General features: G+C 44.7%; 4 protein-coding genes across 4 annotated transcripts; 3 read left to right on the plus strand and 1 right to left on the minus strand.

The window, feature by feature from the left end:
- Nucleotides 1–1,333: 1,333 nt before the first annotated feature.
- On the minus strand, nt 1,334–3,748 carry GGI43DRAFT_431354 (MDR family MFS transporter). The gene is made up of 5 exons (XM_083209399.1): nt 3,210–3,748; nt 3,035–3,146; nt 2,706–2,984; nt 1,891–2,649; nt 1,334–1,829 (listed from the first exon to the last, which is right to left on the minus strand). Exons 1-5 carry the CDS (start codon nt 3,453–3,455, stop codon nt 1,516–1,518), a joined length of 1,710 nt encoding a protein of 569 aa, XP_083064464.1. The 5' UTR covers nt 3,456–3,748; the 3' UTR covers nt 1,334–1,515.
- A 2,953-nt stretch (nt 3,749–6,701) lies between these two features.
- Nucleotides 6,702–7,778, plus strand: GGI43DRAFT_397063 (uncharacterized protein). Its single transcript, XM_083205054.1, has 2 exons — nt 6,702–7,471; nt 7,524–7,778. Exon 1 carries the CDS (start codon nt 6,935–6,937, stop codon nt 7,238–7,240), a length of 306 nt encoding a protein of 101 aa, XP_083064465.1. The 5' UTR covers nt 6,702–6,934; the 3' UTR covers nt 7,241–7,471; nt 7,524–7,778.
- Nucleotides 7,779–8,508: 730 nt separating this feature from the next.
- Nucleotides 8,509–10,125, plus strand: GGI43DRAFT_397066 (uncharacterized protein). Its single transcript, XM_083205055.1, has 6 exons — nt 8,509–8,826; nt 8,886–8,901; nt 8,992–9,117; nt 9,167–9,237; nt 9,292–9,433; nt 9,486–10,125. Exons 1-6 carry the CDS (start codon nt 8,578–8,580, stop codon nt 9,518–9,520), a joined length of 639 nt encoding a protein of 212 aa, XP_083064466.1. The 5' UTR covers nt 8,509–8,577; the 3' UTR covers nt 9,521–10,125.
- A 1,299-nt stretch (nt 10,126–11,424) lies between these two features.
- Nucleotides 11,425–15,511, plus strand: GGI43DRAFT_420999 (uncharacterized protein; the record flags this gene model as incomplete). Its single annotated transcript, XM_083207882.1, has 6 exons — nt 11,425–11,431; nt 11,884–12,645; nt 12,701–12,998; nt 13,045–13,420; nt 13,476–13,615; nt 15,469–15,511. 6 exons carry the CDS (start codon nt 11,425–11,427, stop codon nt 15,509–15,511), a joined length of 1,626 nt encoding a protein of 541 aa, XP_083064467.1.
- Nucleotides 15,512–15,559: the final 48 nt, after the last annotated feature.

Genomic DNA, 15,559 nt, shown 5'->3' on the forward strand with positions numbered 1-15,559 from the left:
AGAATAAAAATTCCCCAAATAGGCAATCGAGATCTTATTGGACAAGTTATACGTATGAAGTTGCGGTATGTGTGAATACGCCATAGTTCGTTGCGCTAAAACTAGCCTAAATGATAGGCCACCCTGCTTATTGAACCCTTAAAAAATTACCAAGTTAGGCTTGACTCTTTGGCTTGCTGGTTGAGCAGCCAACATACATTCACTAGGTTCGGCGACCTACCAGGTATTTACATGAAGAAATTGTTTTGACATGAATTTATAAGCCGTAGGATTGTTTAGAAGAACATGGCTTATACGAAGTGCCTACTTTGTTGATTCCGACTGTGGAGATGACCAAAAGTTTGTATTCAAGATCTGACTGTCCGATTAAAATGCAACATTCGATGACCAGGAAGCGGTGCGGATGCAATGCGACCTTTGCTCGCTATTCTGATGTCAAAGTGACAGGTCTGGTTCGTTATTGAGACCCAATTATGCGGCGTAATAGAAGCAATTTGGATAATAGCTAGGCAAGCGGATTAGATCCTAGCAAGCTTATCTTCAGGGTCGCATCGATAGTCACGCAACCACGGCACAGTGACCTCTCGCTTTCATGTAACTCTTCCCGCTCATCTTTACCATTTTTTACCCTCATTTTCAAAATGGAATCAGCGCATCTATAAGAAAGTAAGTTAGTAGCGTTTAGGATCTTGATCGACTCTAGCGCTTCTTCTTTGCTGGCCAGCGTTGATGTTTAAATAGTTTCTCCAAATAGAATCGATTGCTGCACCAGTGATACCTACGCCAGTGTTTTCCGTCAAGGAAAACCTTTTTCTGAACATTTTTAAAGTACAGCTAGATTAGGTTATTTTCCACTATGAATCTTGACAGTTTCTTCCCTGAGCTGAGCATTGTAAGCCCCGTGCTTCTGGTGCATTATACTATACATTTCAATCCATTAATCAGGCTGTGCATAGATCCTGATAGATGGCGCAAGTCGCAGACGGATTTTGATGTAACATGCTAATAAGATGGTGATAGAGAGGTTCCAGTAGCATCTCGCCATGGAAATATGACTTTACGCCATATAGCTATTCAGATCGACGCATGGAAGTATAGTCTGGAGCCTCTATATACTTGCATAAAGACAGCGTCAACCATATTGCCGCCCAGAAGTAATAATATCAAGGGCATAATCTATTTTCCGTTCATTAATATGCCATTGAGATCGAGAACGTGGCTATTTTCAAGTAGTTTCGCTAAAGTCAATTGTCTATGACATCAAAAAACCACAAATGAATTAGAGGGGAGAAATAGTACTATGTATTAATAAAATATCTAGTTGATTTGGTACCAGCAGATTGCCCAGGCATTCTGTTCGTCTACTCTATCCATGGATATATATTGCAAACCTGACTGTCGAACATGATGACTTCAACAGTTACAATAATAAAACTCTTTTTTCCCGGCCACAAGCCCAAATTTCCGTTTGATGCAAATACTTCTGAATCCTTCCCACACAACTTGTAGTTTTGTTTATGCTCCTCCGCCAGCACCCTTAGCGGCTTCCTTGTCCAGCTTGTTCCACTTACCAATGACCGATGTTACGGTCGCAAAGCCAGCACCTGCAATCATGATGGCGAATGCAACTCTGATACCAGATAAATAGGATTCCAAAATGCCAGGAATGACTTCTTCTGGAAATACGCCACGAATTCCCGTCGCTCCTGCTGCGACGACCGCGGCTGGGTTTACTGAAGGAGCTTTATTGGGCAATTCAGAGATCAACTTGGCAACGAGGGATCCTTGAGCGGCTGAGACAAAGAGGGCACCGCCAACGGTTTGGAAGACTGTAATTGATGATTAGTAAACATCGATGAGAGCTCTGAAACTGCATGTTTGTAAACTTACAGAGAATAATGGCAGTAATGAGGGACAGATCCGCGGGATTGGACGATCCCTGAGCACTAATCATGGGAATTTGAATGTTGGAACCCCAACCAATACCAGCAAGGAGTTGGAATCCAATCCATTTGCCGTTACTGCTTCCAATGTCAAGTGTGTAAAACAGGCCGCTCGCAATAGTGGCCAAAGCGGCACCGAACGGCAGCCATGGCTTCGCAATACCAGTGTTTTGAATGACGGCAGATGATACCAGAGATGCCATGACCCAGGGGACAATAAATGGCAAACTGCGCACACCAGAACCTGTCGCAGAGACGCCATATGCACTCTGGAAGTAGATCGGTAGTACATAGATGGCTTGGAAGAATGTGCCGGCATTGAAGGTTGTGAAAAGGCAAAGCGACCAAACGTTATACTCCTTCATGAGACGTGGTGGGATCAGTGCGCGGTCATCCTTGGTCTGTAGTATTTCCACTCCGATAAACGTAATGGTGATTACAACAGAACCGACGAGAAGACCGATGACGACAGAACTTGACCATGGGTGCGTCTGACCTCCGTATTGGAAAGCAAGGATGAAGGAGATGGTCGCGGCCATAACGAGAATGATGCCGAGAGGGTCCATCTGAAGGAATTTCTCCAATGGGGTTGCGGGAGCTGGCTTGGCTTCTTTTGGAGTCGTGAAGAAGAAGGTGATGATGGCCGCTGAGAATCCTCCGATGGGGAGATTGATGTAGAAGCACCAGCGCCATGTCGCATGATCAGCTAATAGTAGAATTAGCCAAGATATCAATGAATTATAAAGAATTGTAGGCACTCACTCAGAACACCACCGATGACAGGTCCAACAACACTTGCGATTCCGTAAGATGCTCCAATAATACCCATGAGCAGAGGACGCTTCGCAGGTGTAGTCGAGTGGCCAACGATAGTATAAGCGCCCGATCCCAAACCAGCTGCGCCAACACCGGTAATAGCTCGTCCGACAATGAGAGCCTTGCTATTGGGTGCAACGCCGCAGATGAGGGAGCCGACTTCGAAGATGAACATGGCGAGGAGGAAGCTGGGCTTCAGTGGGAAGTACTTGTATGCCTTGCCCCCTAGACGAAATGTCAGTTTTCATTTGTAAAGGGCGTTGGGAGCTACTTACATGCTGATAGGAAGCCAGCCGTTGTCATGAAAAAGGCAGATCCATACCATGTAGCTTCATCGAGACTGTGAAAATCATCGGTAATCTTGGGAATGGCCGTTGCAACAATTGTCTAGTAAAATGGTCAACAACTTGATGCCCATGCATATTGGATCAACAAAACGTAGTTACGCACCATATCAATTGCGTATAAGAAGACTGCCAGAAACAGAGCCACAACAATAATAACCAGCCGCAATCCCGTCGGATATTGGCTCTCGTCAGTTGGGCTCAGGGGAGCTTCCTCCTGGACTATCGCATCGCTTCTTCTTTCTTCGGTTTTCTCATTATCCGAGGAAATCTCCGTTGAGACTCCTGAAGCTATAACATGCTTTTCATCGTGAGATTCGGGCACTTGCTCGGATTCGGGTGTTTTCGACATCTTTTACCACTTTTCTCTTAACATTTAGACATGAAATATTATTCGAAAAACGAAATATACAGAAACGAATTCTGGGCGCCTATAACACATTTATAAACACAGCTATAACACAATCACCGTAAGAATGAGCCGCTTTTGTTACATTTCAAGTGGATAGGAAAAATAGATTAGGCACATAAGCGGCACACAGATTTGGATAATGCACACACATGGATGGCGATAAAAAGAATGCTTCTTTGCAGTACAGCTGGTATTGTTTCACTCCATACACGTATTCATTCTGTGGTCCCTATTTTTTGTTAGCCGCCTGCTTCCCGTGCAAAGGCAAAGCACAAGGGGGCATATAAGTACATATAGTCGGACATGACGTCACAGGGTGCTTGCGGCGGCCGAGAGGTAACAAAGCCCTTGTTCATAACCCTTGCAAGCGGCCTTGCTATTGGCCAATTCGACCCGACGAAAGTACTATATTGATCCTTCAAAGGGCTTCAAAGGGCTTGGTGTGCGCAAGTTAATTGCGAAAGAGCAAGTTATAAGCCGATAAACGGGCTGGGCCTAGATTCAGATCTAATCCTGCATCTCCTAGTGGCTTAGCAAAATTCCATGTGCTTGCCGAGGCGGGTTGGTATTTTGAATCAGCACTTACACATGGCCTGATTTGGCCGGCTTTGTGGGTAGCTTGTCAGAAGCAGAGGAGGATGCGAGATTCGGCACTCTCAGACTAGTTCTGCAGGGTCCTACTGAGGAAATGCTGCTTAAGTTGTCAGCACGCGTAAGTGCTGACATCTAACACTAACGAGACGATGCAGGGTGACAGCATGGGCTATGAGACGTCGCCGCCTATGTTTCGGCGCCGGTATCGTAGAGTCGATGATAATGGCAATTAGTTCCTTTCTACTAGCGCCTTAGTTTCAGCTACGAGACCCGACACTATAAGAAAAATCCTCCGAGTGCCTTCAAGGTGGCGACAAAACATGGTTCAGCCTTTAATATATCCACACTACAGCCTTTCGGCAACTAAACGAGGATTCCATGTCGGGCCGCTGTACGTCAGACGCCTGGACTCAGACCTTTCAACCTCAGGTGGTATTTCAGCGGGGCCAGCCGAAGAGTTAACATTGATGTTGAGCCAGGATTCTTAGATTAGTGTAGATTTGGATTGCTATAACGAGTATGGCGTGCTTCTTAATTGTGTTATACCGCTGTGCTATTGCGATAACAGTATTTCAGAGGCATGGCTGGGTAACCGAGAGGATATTATTTTTCCCTAAATGTGGATTCTTCGGACGGTATTACAATAGAGGAATAAAATGTCTAGTGGTGTCTAAATCCAACTATCTTTTCATGTTGCTAATTTCATCCTTTAGCGATCTCGTATCCTTCTCTCTGAACACTAGCTTTGAACCACCATTTTTCAGTCCTAGACTTTTTCCCTTGACCACCTTCGCGGACTAGTCCTTTTCAGTTTTTTATCTTAACTTACAGCAGAATGCTCCCAGTGAACTACCACATGAGGCTCATTCCTCAGACCCTTTGTCAACATCCGTGCGCCGTGAAAAGATCATTAAATAGATGAAAGCATATCTCACCTTGTTTGTCTTTTGCCGTATACTGTTCAATCAAATTGACAATGCTGAAGAGATTGTTATCCTCCTCGTGAAGTGATTTATAAAAAGCCGTCTCGTATTGAAATCTAATCATCTCATATCTTCTTGATACTGCCTTGAGGCTGGATGCTTCTCTTTTCACAGGTCGATCCGATGCTACTTGCGTGAATAATAAGCTTTCGTGAGTATTAAATTGATTTGTTTCCGGTATCGGCTGTGAGAAGATATCGTCCCTGTCATGACCATGACTTGAATCCTTGCTGCCAAAGCAAATCTATCATCAATAGATCAGAGGCTGTTCATCTCTTGCTTAACGCTCGAGAATGATCTCACCAGGGTTCGGACAGCAAGCACAATGTCAATATACTCCTTGTCATGATTTACAATCCAAAGCAACTGGAATGAAACACCATTAGCTTGTTTAATTTAGCTATGATGGAAGACTGGGATGGGCTTTTCACCTCCTTTACTAGGATTACAGCCATGTCATGGCATAAAAAGACAATGGGTCGCTGGATGTCATGTTAGTAAAAAGCAACCATCCTTGGTTGTAGAGTGTAGGTGCTTCTGAAAATCATACCTTTTCCTTCACCTCCATAGATATTGATTTCAGTAGATCTGCCGCAGTATTCTCCAAAAGAGACTTGTCGAACAAGTTTTCCTCTTTAATATTCCCCTCAAAAGCAAATATCCGGGAGAATGACGAAATTCGGTCCAGTAAAGGTCCTAAGCCTTCGCTATCTACCACGGGTGTGCACCACGTAGTACGAAATGTGCTATCAATACCATGAATCGCGACGACAATTGAGACCGCTGTGTTAGTCCAGCTCCCCAAGTTTGTTATGGTCCTCTACAGCATGAGCTTACTCTATGATAGGATGAATAGAGAATTTTGGTGATTCATGAAAGATCTTAAGGCGGCAGCCCTCATCGCTGTATTCGCCCATTTGTAAAATCTGGGGTCTCGCAAAATTTTAGAAATATGTGAAATTTTATCTGCGTTTTCCTTTCCTCTTTCGTTACCTTATATATTTGAAAATGAACTTAAAAGACAGAAGTTAACTTTTAAAAAGCAATATATTCATCTATAAGCAAGTGGGAGAGACTGAATCCAACTCGAGAGGTTGGTTTGCGAAAAGCTTCTTATACCACCAAGAGTGTTTATTTGTTTGTTTGTTTGTTTGTTTGTTTTATTATTAACGTCCACTAAGTAAGCTAGTTACATAAAGCCGCATCTGGGCAATAGGACGGTAGGAGCCACTGGTTCAGATCCTGCGCTCGCTACATGTCATTGAAACAAAGGAAATTGTGATGTCAATCTAAATCTGGGGGGGCTGAGTAGTAGGGGCTGGTTTCCTCCACTAGTTTCTGGTAGTCTTTGTATCCGTTTGGGCCTAGCAGGTAGTTGAGGGGAGTCTATCCTGCCCGCTCGTCCTTTTCGGGGACTTCTGGGACGAATGGTTTGACCATTCTGCACTCGACGAAGTGGCCTGGTGTTCTGGGTTCACCGCACTTGCAGGTGGGTTTTACGCCATGTCCGAATCTCTCATGGTATTCCACGAAATCACCGTGTCCTGATCTCTCCGCGAGTAGCCTGTGTAGACCACCAAGAGTGTTTTCATTTAGGTAAAACGCGGATATACGTTTACTAATTGAGTTCTCTGCCTAATAATAACGTTCTAAGGCACATCAAATGAAGGGTAATGAGTGGGCGGTCAGTAGTCATCCTTTGGTCGGAAGTGTGGATCACATTCGCCGTTCATTTCAGGGCTCCCACAGACTGCAACAATAGTTCTAGCTGTGTTGTTTACTATCAGTAAGTCGACCTTCTCGTTTCATAACCCTAAGCCAGCCGCTGATATTGCTTGAGTCATGACTCTAATTTTCCTCTTCGTATTTCTATCCTGTTACCGCCGACGACAACGACACAGAGTATCAATTAATGATGTTAATGGAGGTGCAAAGCCCGATATGTTTAACTTCACCCGCAGACGCGGCTCCTTTGGCAGCTTAGATTACCAGGGTATTAGTACTTGGTGGGGAGAGAGATCGGTCCGCTCCGATGGCGAAGCTACCGTGCGTCCAAGCATCACCAGCTTCGATGGCAACTTCATTGACCATACCGAGAGTACTATTTGTGGCAAGCGATTCACTAGGGTGCGGAAGTCGCTCCCGTGAGAGTATCATGGTTATCGACCATAGAGATCCGGATATCAATCCTCATACACCTGAATAGCTATTGATATGGGAGGTGCAGGTGCCAGCAGAAAAACAGGGAGTCACTAAAAAACCGACAGGCGTCAAGGAGAAGATATTGGACAACGGGGTCCATCTGTGTGATGAAGTACCGCAAGAAACTGAGATGTTCGATGATCCGTCCTGCGCAAGTGAGGCAACTACAACTGCGAGCTGGATTCTTTAACCAAGTGTTTCCAGAAAAATACTATAACCGGGAGCTTACTTCTTCCTATTCCGCACCTGTAGTGAGGAGTCCAATGATAACCTCTGAAACTCGAATCCGGATCGCCACAGCAGATGTGTGAGCGATGAACTTGTCAGCTCCGAAATCGAGGAGAAAGAGCGTCGAGATAAACGCTCCAACATTGTAGGCAATCAAATTTGCTTTTCGCATTACGACTTCTACGGGATTTACTCTTTACTTCGAGTAATGAGATAATTAAATCACTTAGTGGCTTGGGGGGCCAATTGTTTTCGCCATCGTTTATCGTTTAGGCATGCGCCGTTTAGCAGTACTAGTACCAGGCGAGGGTGTTTTCAGTCCCTCAATTTCCACACATAAAATCCCTCTTTCCACACAGCATTAAACTATATCAGGCAAAGTCGGCCCCGCATAGTAATTATTAGCAGAAAACACTTACTGTCATCTTCCTAGATCTTTATCATTATAGCAGCGGGTGCTACAGCCACTGCTGCTATAAGAAAGGTTGAAAATGACGCCCTGGAGCTGGAATTGGCGCAGGCTGCGAGGTATATGTATATTCCCACTAATATTATATGTAAAAGTACCTCCTGCCTTGCAAATGAAATGCTAAGAGCTCGGCTACGTCCAATAACTCCTTGGGATTTGCCCTGAGGGCGGCACTTGTATGGCAGGCTAAGGCGGTTATAATATTTCTTGTGATAATGAAAGCCTTGTATGAATCAGTTCTCCAAGCAGTTGAAATTAGCTGTAAAGTTAAACATTTAATATCATTTTACTAGTAATACTAGAAACGCCTAAAGCACTCTGTGCCTTTAATCTTGTATTTAACAGCTTGAAGAGGATATAAGAAGATGACAGTAAGTGTTTTCTACTAATAATTACTATGAGGGGCCGATCTTGCCCGATATAGTTTAATGTTGTGTGGAAGTATGGATTTGATGTGTGGAAATTGAGAGACTCGTTTTCAGACAGGGCTGCTACAAGAAATTCGCAGCGCGCAAGATTATGACATGAGTACAAAGATTTCTATTTTTATTACAGCATTATTAAGTCGCTAGATTTTTTTACTCAAATGGCGTGCATTCCAACCATCAGCCTATCCCCGCAAGGTCATTTCGTCACCAAGTATCTTAGCTTCGATAACTTAGGTTTACCATCAATCAACAAAATTTGGTCGAATGAAAGCAACCAATATTTCAATATATTAGCTACTATGAACCCAAATAAGCGTGATAACTCTTCATTAACCGAGTTTAATACCCGGTCGAATTGTCTCACCGACGATGAAATCGCGGACCTCAAGCAGGCTTTTTCAACCTTCGTGAGCATCCTCTTTATGGCCTCTATCAATGCAGCCAATACTTATGCTGTCTTACACAGGACCAGGATGGCAACGGTACGCCTACCATTTTCATATATGCTTAACTCTTTAATCTGGCTGTTGAATTGAAGCGTGCAGATCTAGCTAATGGTCTATGTTCGACAGGAGTGATTACGGGAAAAGAACTCGGCGACGTAATGCGGCGCCTGGGTCTAAACCCTACTGAAGCCGAGCTGCAAGACATGATACGCGAGATCGACACTGATAACGATGACACGATTGACTTTGACGGTACGATTCTAGCAAATTCCATTTGCCCATACGCAAGCTCACGACCTAGAGTTTGTTGCAATGATGACGACTAAAGCGCAAGGCCAAGACGAAGATATGGAGCTGAGAGAAGCATTCAAGGTTCGAATAGAAAGAGGTCTTGTCGAATGAACCTAATTGACGGGCCTAACATAGGTATTCGATCGAGATGGCAGTGGCACTATCTCCGCTGCTGAACTCCGCCTTGTCATGCAATCCATTGGCGAGAACCTTACAAACGAGATGATTGACGAGATGATTTGTGCAGCTGACCAAGACGGAGACGGCACCATTGATTGTAGGCCAAAATCATCTCCGCAGAATAGATATCTTGCTAATGGGTCTGCTAGATGACGAATTTGTAGCTATTATGAAGGGTAGATAGAAAAGAATGTTTCACTTATTTATTGCCTAATATTTAGACGAACCCTTTGAATAACGCCAGTGGCTGATAAAATGAAATTACATGTATGCAAGGACACCTGAGCCCTACCAAGCCGCATATGCACCCCCTAGCCACGTTAAGAGAGACGATGAGTTACAGACTTATAGTAGCCGTGACTGCGAGATTCATCAAAAAAAGAAAGAAAAGCTAGTTTCCTGTAAAATGTCGAGCGCATCTCTCTTAAGGTCTAACGGCAGTAAGACATTTTCGCCATCCTCTTCGTCTGGTTCTGGCGATGGGGTTCTGAACTCTCTGGTGGAAATTCTATTGCGGCAACTTTAAACTCGCTAGACAACTGCTTGGCTACAGTATGGAGAAGGCGCTTTCTCCAATGAATAAATCCGTATTCTAGTTTGCAAATGCCAAAATAATAGTATATGCCCACTTGATCGAGTCAACAAGAGGTGTCATCATTGCACTTGGTTAATTCTATTAATTTTACCATAGACAGACCTACTAATGCTGCAGATCTTAAAATGTTTTGCGGAGCTCCTATCATAATTCGATTGCTCGCCTACGATCTTGTTTAATGAGCGAAGTCTGCCATATTTAGATATCTAGGGCTCAAAGATTAGAGGCATGCTTCTTTTTTTTTTGAAGATGTGGCTCACAGTTTGGCTTCCAATATTAAACGGAGCTGGTGCGCCGTTTTCTAGATGTACTCTTCACCAATTTTAGGCCACTCTTATGTATTGCGATATTAAAACTAGCGCCTACCCCGCTAGAATACACTGGGCACAAGAGCGCGTTAGGCAAGGTTTTATATTAGGCACAGTACCTATTATATTTGTACATGTAGAGTAATTCTGTAATTTATTTACAATGTCTTGCGATGATGCACAAGCCCGCCAGCCGAAACAGTGTTGAGAGAGACTCTTGAGAGTACTCTATTCCAGGACAGCGGGATTATACCCGGTTATGTACCTTCTCTTGAAAAGCAAACAATCCGTTTAGAGCCTCGTGACTGCTGAATAGGTTCTCCCTTTTGGTGGACAACTGTCTGCCGGCTTAGTCAATAAACATGCTACGGTTCCTATAGTGAGTACTAAGAAGGAAGATGAAGTTATGTCCTGAGAACCTTTTTTTTTTTTTTTTCACCGTGTTTTCAAAGTACAAGGACTTTATACTCTTCTTTAAAAGGGCTATTATCAATGTAGAGCATGTTGTCTTGAGCATTGGCAGATACTGGGTCTGTGTCTTTGCTACGCATGTCAACGATGCGAATAGCGCCACCCATACAATACGTGATTAACGCTACGAGCAGAGGATGGGCAAATGTGTTGTTATAATTAGAATTCCTAATAAATTTAGGATCGCTGGCTAGGTTAGCGTAGGAATGGAGGAAGGATGGGCTTCCTGTGCGCTTTTGGATTATCCCGCAATTATCAGTCAGTTTCTAAATTTTAGAAATATCAATAAGGTCGCCAAATAAAGCACAGCCCTGGGTTTCAATGACATTTGCAAGATAGAGGAATTGAGCCTCAATCTTGGGATTCTTCCAGTGTCGGTGGAGTAAATACAGCATTTAAAATAGAAAGCCTTATTTCGCTTCGTGACTAAGGCCTCTTCGATGGTTGACCTGGCAGCAACCAGTGAAGCCATTTTCACGCCGTCGACTTTAATGTTGTTTATTTATTTTTACTTCGGGCTGCGATAGAAGTGGGTATCGTTCTCGAGGACCCTTTATTTAAACCAAATATCTATTCCCTGAGCATAAGCAACTTATCTCTGAACTCGCGCTGAAATTTGCAAGGCTAGGGCGAGGTTATCCTACACTTACAACCAGACCACCAGGCCCCTGGCAGGATGCTTGATGCAACCTAACGAGCAGCACCCCGGGCAAAATGGCTGGCGCAAGTCGCCTATCAAGTTGCTCCCAGAGATTCACGTGGAGAACACGAGAGGCTTACGCCAAATATTAGTCTGGTGACAGCTGATCTGATAATTACATGTAGTGACGAAGCAGCCCGCATACACAGACTAAGGCTGGCAAGGCTGGATCACTACAAAGCGCGGTATGGTTCGCCTAGCAGCTACGCGCCGGAACTTGATTGTCTGCCCAGTTGTGGTTGTCCACGTCTGACCACCACTCATCCTACAGCGGCTATGTACAAGGATACAATTTTGGGGCTTGGTTTTCTAACTGGCAAACCGATGGAAGAGGGGAGGAAGCTGAAATCTAAACTCCATTGGCGAAGCTGGCCTCCTGGCCCAAATTTTAGGGTTAAATGTTTGAACTCTGGCTTCCAGTAAAACTCCATGAGCTTGTCGCGTCGCACAAGCCTTGACTGATGACATAGGAGATGAAAATGGTGGCGGATTCTCGAAACTTGAAGCCAGCTTTACCGAGCTCAAAATCGAACGTCGGCGTATATCCCTCGATATACTGTCTGCTAGTAGACATGCGGACAAATCAGATCTCATCGGGAACGATTTGGACTTCAATTACAGCATAAACCCCGATAGCATACCGCAGAATCTCTATCCTTCCATACAGAATATTCTTCCAGCATTGCAGTATAATTCCCATTTGGCAAACCCGAATAACTTTGCGAATGAAACCAATATTGGGTGTTTCGATCAAACGGACGACTATGTGTCCTTCCGCACATTGGATGATACCGGTTTAGATAAAGTCTTGAATACAGTTAAGGAGGACTCTGATATGGGCGATCGCGATAGACCCTCGATCACAGTGAAACCTACTTCAGCTGCAGAGACATACCCCTTAAGCTCACCCCGTACACCGTCTGCGCCTGTACAACCACCCTCTCCGAACCCGGAGACAGCTCATTCGGCACCTGATCCGACTTGTACGACATCAGAAGCATTTTTTACTACAGAGACCAATAATGGGCGAATTTTCGTGTTCTTTGTCCCTTTCATATCCAAAAAAGAGGGTACCTTTGGCTTGCAGGTGCCGATGCACCGTTTAAGCGTTCAAAATCTCTTTGACGTTATTGGCGTGAACCCAGAATTCATCCTCAATATGCTTGGACGACCCGACTACTGGTCTCCCCGAACACGCTGGCAGTACAACATGAGAGATGAACTTGTATTGAGCGGTATGACATATCAGTAATTCTACCAGTCTTCATGCCAGGAGCTAAGCAGAAACAGATTACTTCTACCAACATCCTCGTTGGAACTTACACTACCAAGGTGCTACTCTTTCAGTACATATGATACGACGAGTAAAATCAAGATTAATTACGTACATTATCTCTCACCAAGCTGGAGATAGCAGTATTCATGCGTTGCAACAGATTTTGAAGGTCGGGGTTCATTTATTCCAGGAGAAAAGCCATCCACCGAGACTTCTCATGAACCCCTTTGAAATTGCCGTCTTTTTCTCTTCGTTGTCATTTGAAGCATCCAAATTTCATGCGCGCGGTTTCGACGTTATATGTGGCAGCAGGTATGCTCCTATTACCATTTCATGCGACTACTCTAATAGCTTCCAGGTCAACAAAGTCGCTCCAAATCATTTCGAAGCAAGCGGACTCCCATTTGCTGAATATAAACGTCGCCATTGCCACAGCAATAGGCATCCGTGATGCACAAGCCAAATTTCATGATTTTTTCTCAACTCCAATATTGTTTCAACAGCCGGTTGAGGATTCGATCAAGTACGTAATTGATTCCATGGAGAAGCAGAAGCTGCTTTTTTTAAACTATAAGAGCCGGAAAGACAGCACAATGAGCTTAATATATAACTTGGTCACCCAAAGCGACGCAGCAAACAACATTGAATTGGCTAAAAGCATGAAAAGTGACAGTACCAGTATGAATTCTATCGCTGCTCTAACAATGCTTTTCTTGCCTGGCACCTTCACTTCTGTAAGTAAATCGACCACATTGAGCAGACCGGTGAACTAATAAAACCGTCGTCTAGAGCATACTGAGCGCTGGTATCTTCTCTTCTAGAGCAAATTCTGATGGCATTTCTACTTCAAGTTTATGGTGGCTCTGGGTTACTCTCACTTTTCCTCTAACAGCTATTATGATGGGTAGTTGGTGGATCTACAAGCGCATGTCTGAGAAAAATTACAATGCCTCCAAGAGCAATCCAGAACCTGAGCACCAAAAATTTTGGTCAAAGATGCTCATGTTTGACAAATTGTCTTCGTTTGGTAGAAAGAATAGCTTTCTAGGCAGTAATACACAGTGCTAAAGATACCCACAACAGAGAGGTATCAGCCTACGTCTTTCCAACAGCGCTTATCGAATAACAGAGACGGTGATGCAGTTGCCGGATCGTTAATCATCAAAATGCATATTACCATCACACAAAAATTGACATACTGCCACCCGTCATGTCCTCAAAGAAGCATCGGTAATCCTGCCTGCTCCAGGACATTCTGAGGACCAGCGTCGAGCCACCGGCGAGTAGCCTCCTCGCTCTGCGTCCAAACCATGCCCAACATGCCCCCGGCGTTCGCCCCGACCGAGCCAATACCCGCCGACCGCCGCGGTATCACCACCATCCGCTCTGCATCCATGATCATGTTGTGCGGCGGTGCGCCGTCGTCTTCCGTCGTCTTGTGCTTGAGGGTACGCTCTACCGCCTCCAAGCCAGCCGTGTACACCCTCAAACTATCCTCGGGACCAGGTTCACTCCCGAGGGTCTGCTTGAAACAGGCGAAGGGTACGGCGCTCCCGTTCCTGTCGATGTTGTGCCACGGATTCTTCTCAAAGGACTCTTTGGGTATGGCTTGGAGGTGCTTGTGAACCCTGCTACAACCCGCTTTGACCCCGCAGTTGAAGAATATGAGACAGTCCCTCCCGTACGTGTCGAGAAATGCATGGATAGCCCTAAAATCGTCGATATCCAGTGGCTCCCACTGGCGCCGGTGTGCGTTGAGCGTCAAGAACAAATAGTGTGGGCGATAAGATGAAAAGCCGTTGAAGGCGAGGAAATGGGTCCTACCCAGGCGGCCAATTTCGAGGCCCTGCGTGTTGATGTCGCTACCAGGCCGCTGTGTCAGACCGCCGTGGATGACACTTTGGGGAGATGTTGGCGTGGCGGGCTTATCCTTGAGGGCTTTGGAGATGCGGAACTCGAACTGCGAGGGCGGCGTGTCAACTTGGGCAGAACCAGAAGGTTGGATTAGCGTGGCATACGTCAAGTCCACCTATCTGATGGTGCTTAGTGATGTAAGAGTAGTCATACTTGACTACGCCTGCGTCGACAAGATGATCAAACTTGGCCAGAGTCTCCGCCTCTGTCAGCTCCTGAGAACCTTGGTCTCCTTGCGACACGGCGAGGCACATCCTGGATAGATATCGCAGACCTACCTAATGCCCCCGGCTCGAAAAGTCTTACACTACCTATGGTAAAACAGCTATAGCATTTAACAATTGGTGTTGTCGAGCGTTGCTCAACCCCAAGATATCTCACCGAGTGTGGACCAGATGACTTGCACCTCAGTCAGTTGAATAAGGAGTAATTCAAGTCTCGCCTTGTTATTGCCACTGAATTTGGCTGGCGCATGCCGCTATTTCAAGCGCAGTTGGGAAGCAGTTGGGAACACAAGCCTTGTTAACCCCGAAACTCAGGAAGAACGTTCATCTAAGGCGTGCTACAATACGAGATCAATTGGTTAGGTATAGAGGTAGTTTTAGGATAGGTACTTAAAATGCGCCAAAATGTGGATCACTTAACGGCCGTTCAAAACAGATTAGGGAGGGGAAAAGGGTATAGTAGCAAAATATCTGTAAACGCCTTTAAACAAATCAAGGGCTCGCATAAGTTCAGTTAGTTAGAGCTTTATACTAATACTTCAGCTTCAGCTGAAATCTTAACAATATTTATTTTACTCCGTAGTATTTATAAATATAGAAGCGTGTCTTTAAACTCTTTACTAGCACATTATTTAGGAAATTAGCACCCATTTTGCTAATATGGTCATCTGTAGAGCGGTTTCATAATATGGATAACTTTTATATAATAGAATTGGATCAGCTTAATTCAACAAA

This window comes from Trichoderma evansii (genome assembly GCF_050947405.1).
Source record: "Trichoderma evansii strain SZMC 28006 chromosome Unknown GGI43scaffold_3, whole genome shotgun sequence".
NCBI lineage: Eukaryota > Fungi > Ascomycota > Sordariomycetes > Hypocreales > Hypocreaceae > Trichoderma > Trichoderma evansii.

What these genes read in the sequence shown, in the direction of transcription:
- GGI43DRAFT_431354 (XM_083209399.1), bottom strand. Translation starts at nt 3,455, where the DNA reads ATGTCGAAAACACCCGAATCCGAGCAAGTGCCCGAATCTCACGATGAA. An exon ending in TCTTATACGCAATTGATATG is followed by an intron (nt 3,147 to 3,209) that starts GTGCGTAACTAC and finishes CCATTTTACTAG; the next exon opens with ACAATTGTTGCAACGGCCAT. An exon ending in TGTCATCGGTGGTGTTCTGA is followed by an intron (nt 2,650 to 2,705) that starts GTGAGTGCCTAC and finishes TTCTACTATTAG; the next exon opens with CTGATCATGCGACATGGCGC.
- GGI43DRAFT_397063 (XM_083205054.1), top strand. Translation starts at nt 6,935, where the DNA reads ATGACTCTAATTTTCCTCTTCGTATTTCTATCCTGTTACCGCCGACGA.
- GGI43DRAFT_397066 (XM_083205055.1), top strand. Translation starts at nt 8,578, where the DNA reads ATGGCGTGCATTCCAACCATCAGCCTATCCCCGCAAGGTCATTTCGTC. An exon ending in TGACACGATTGACTTTGACG is followed by an intron (nt 9,118 to 9,166) that starts GTACGATTCTAG and finishes CTCACGACCTAG; the next exon opens with AGTTTGTTGCAATGATGACG. An exon ending in AGCTGAGAGAAGCATTCAAG is followed by an intron (nt 9,238 to 9,291) that starts GTTCGAATAGAA and finishes GGCCTAACATAG; the next exon opens with GTATTCGATCGAGATGGCAG.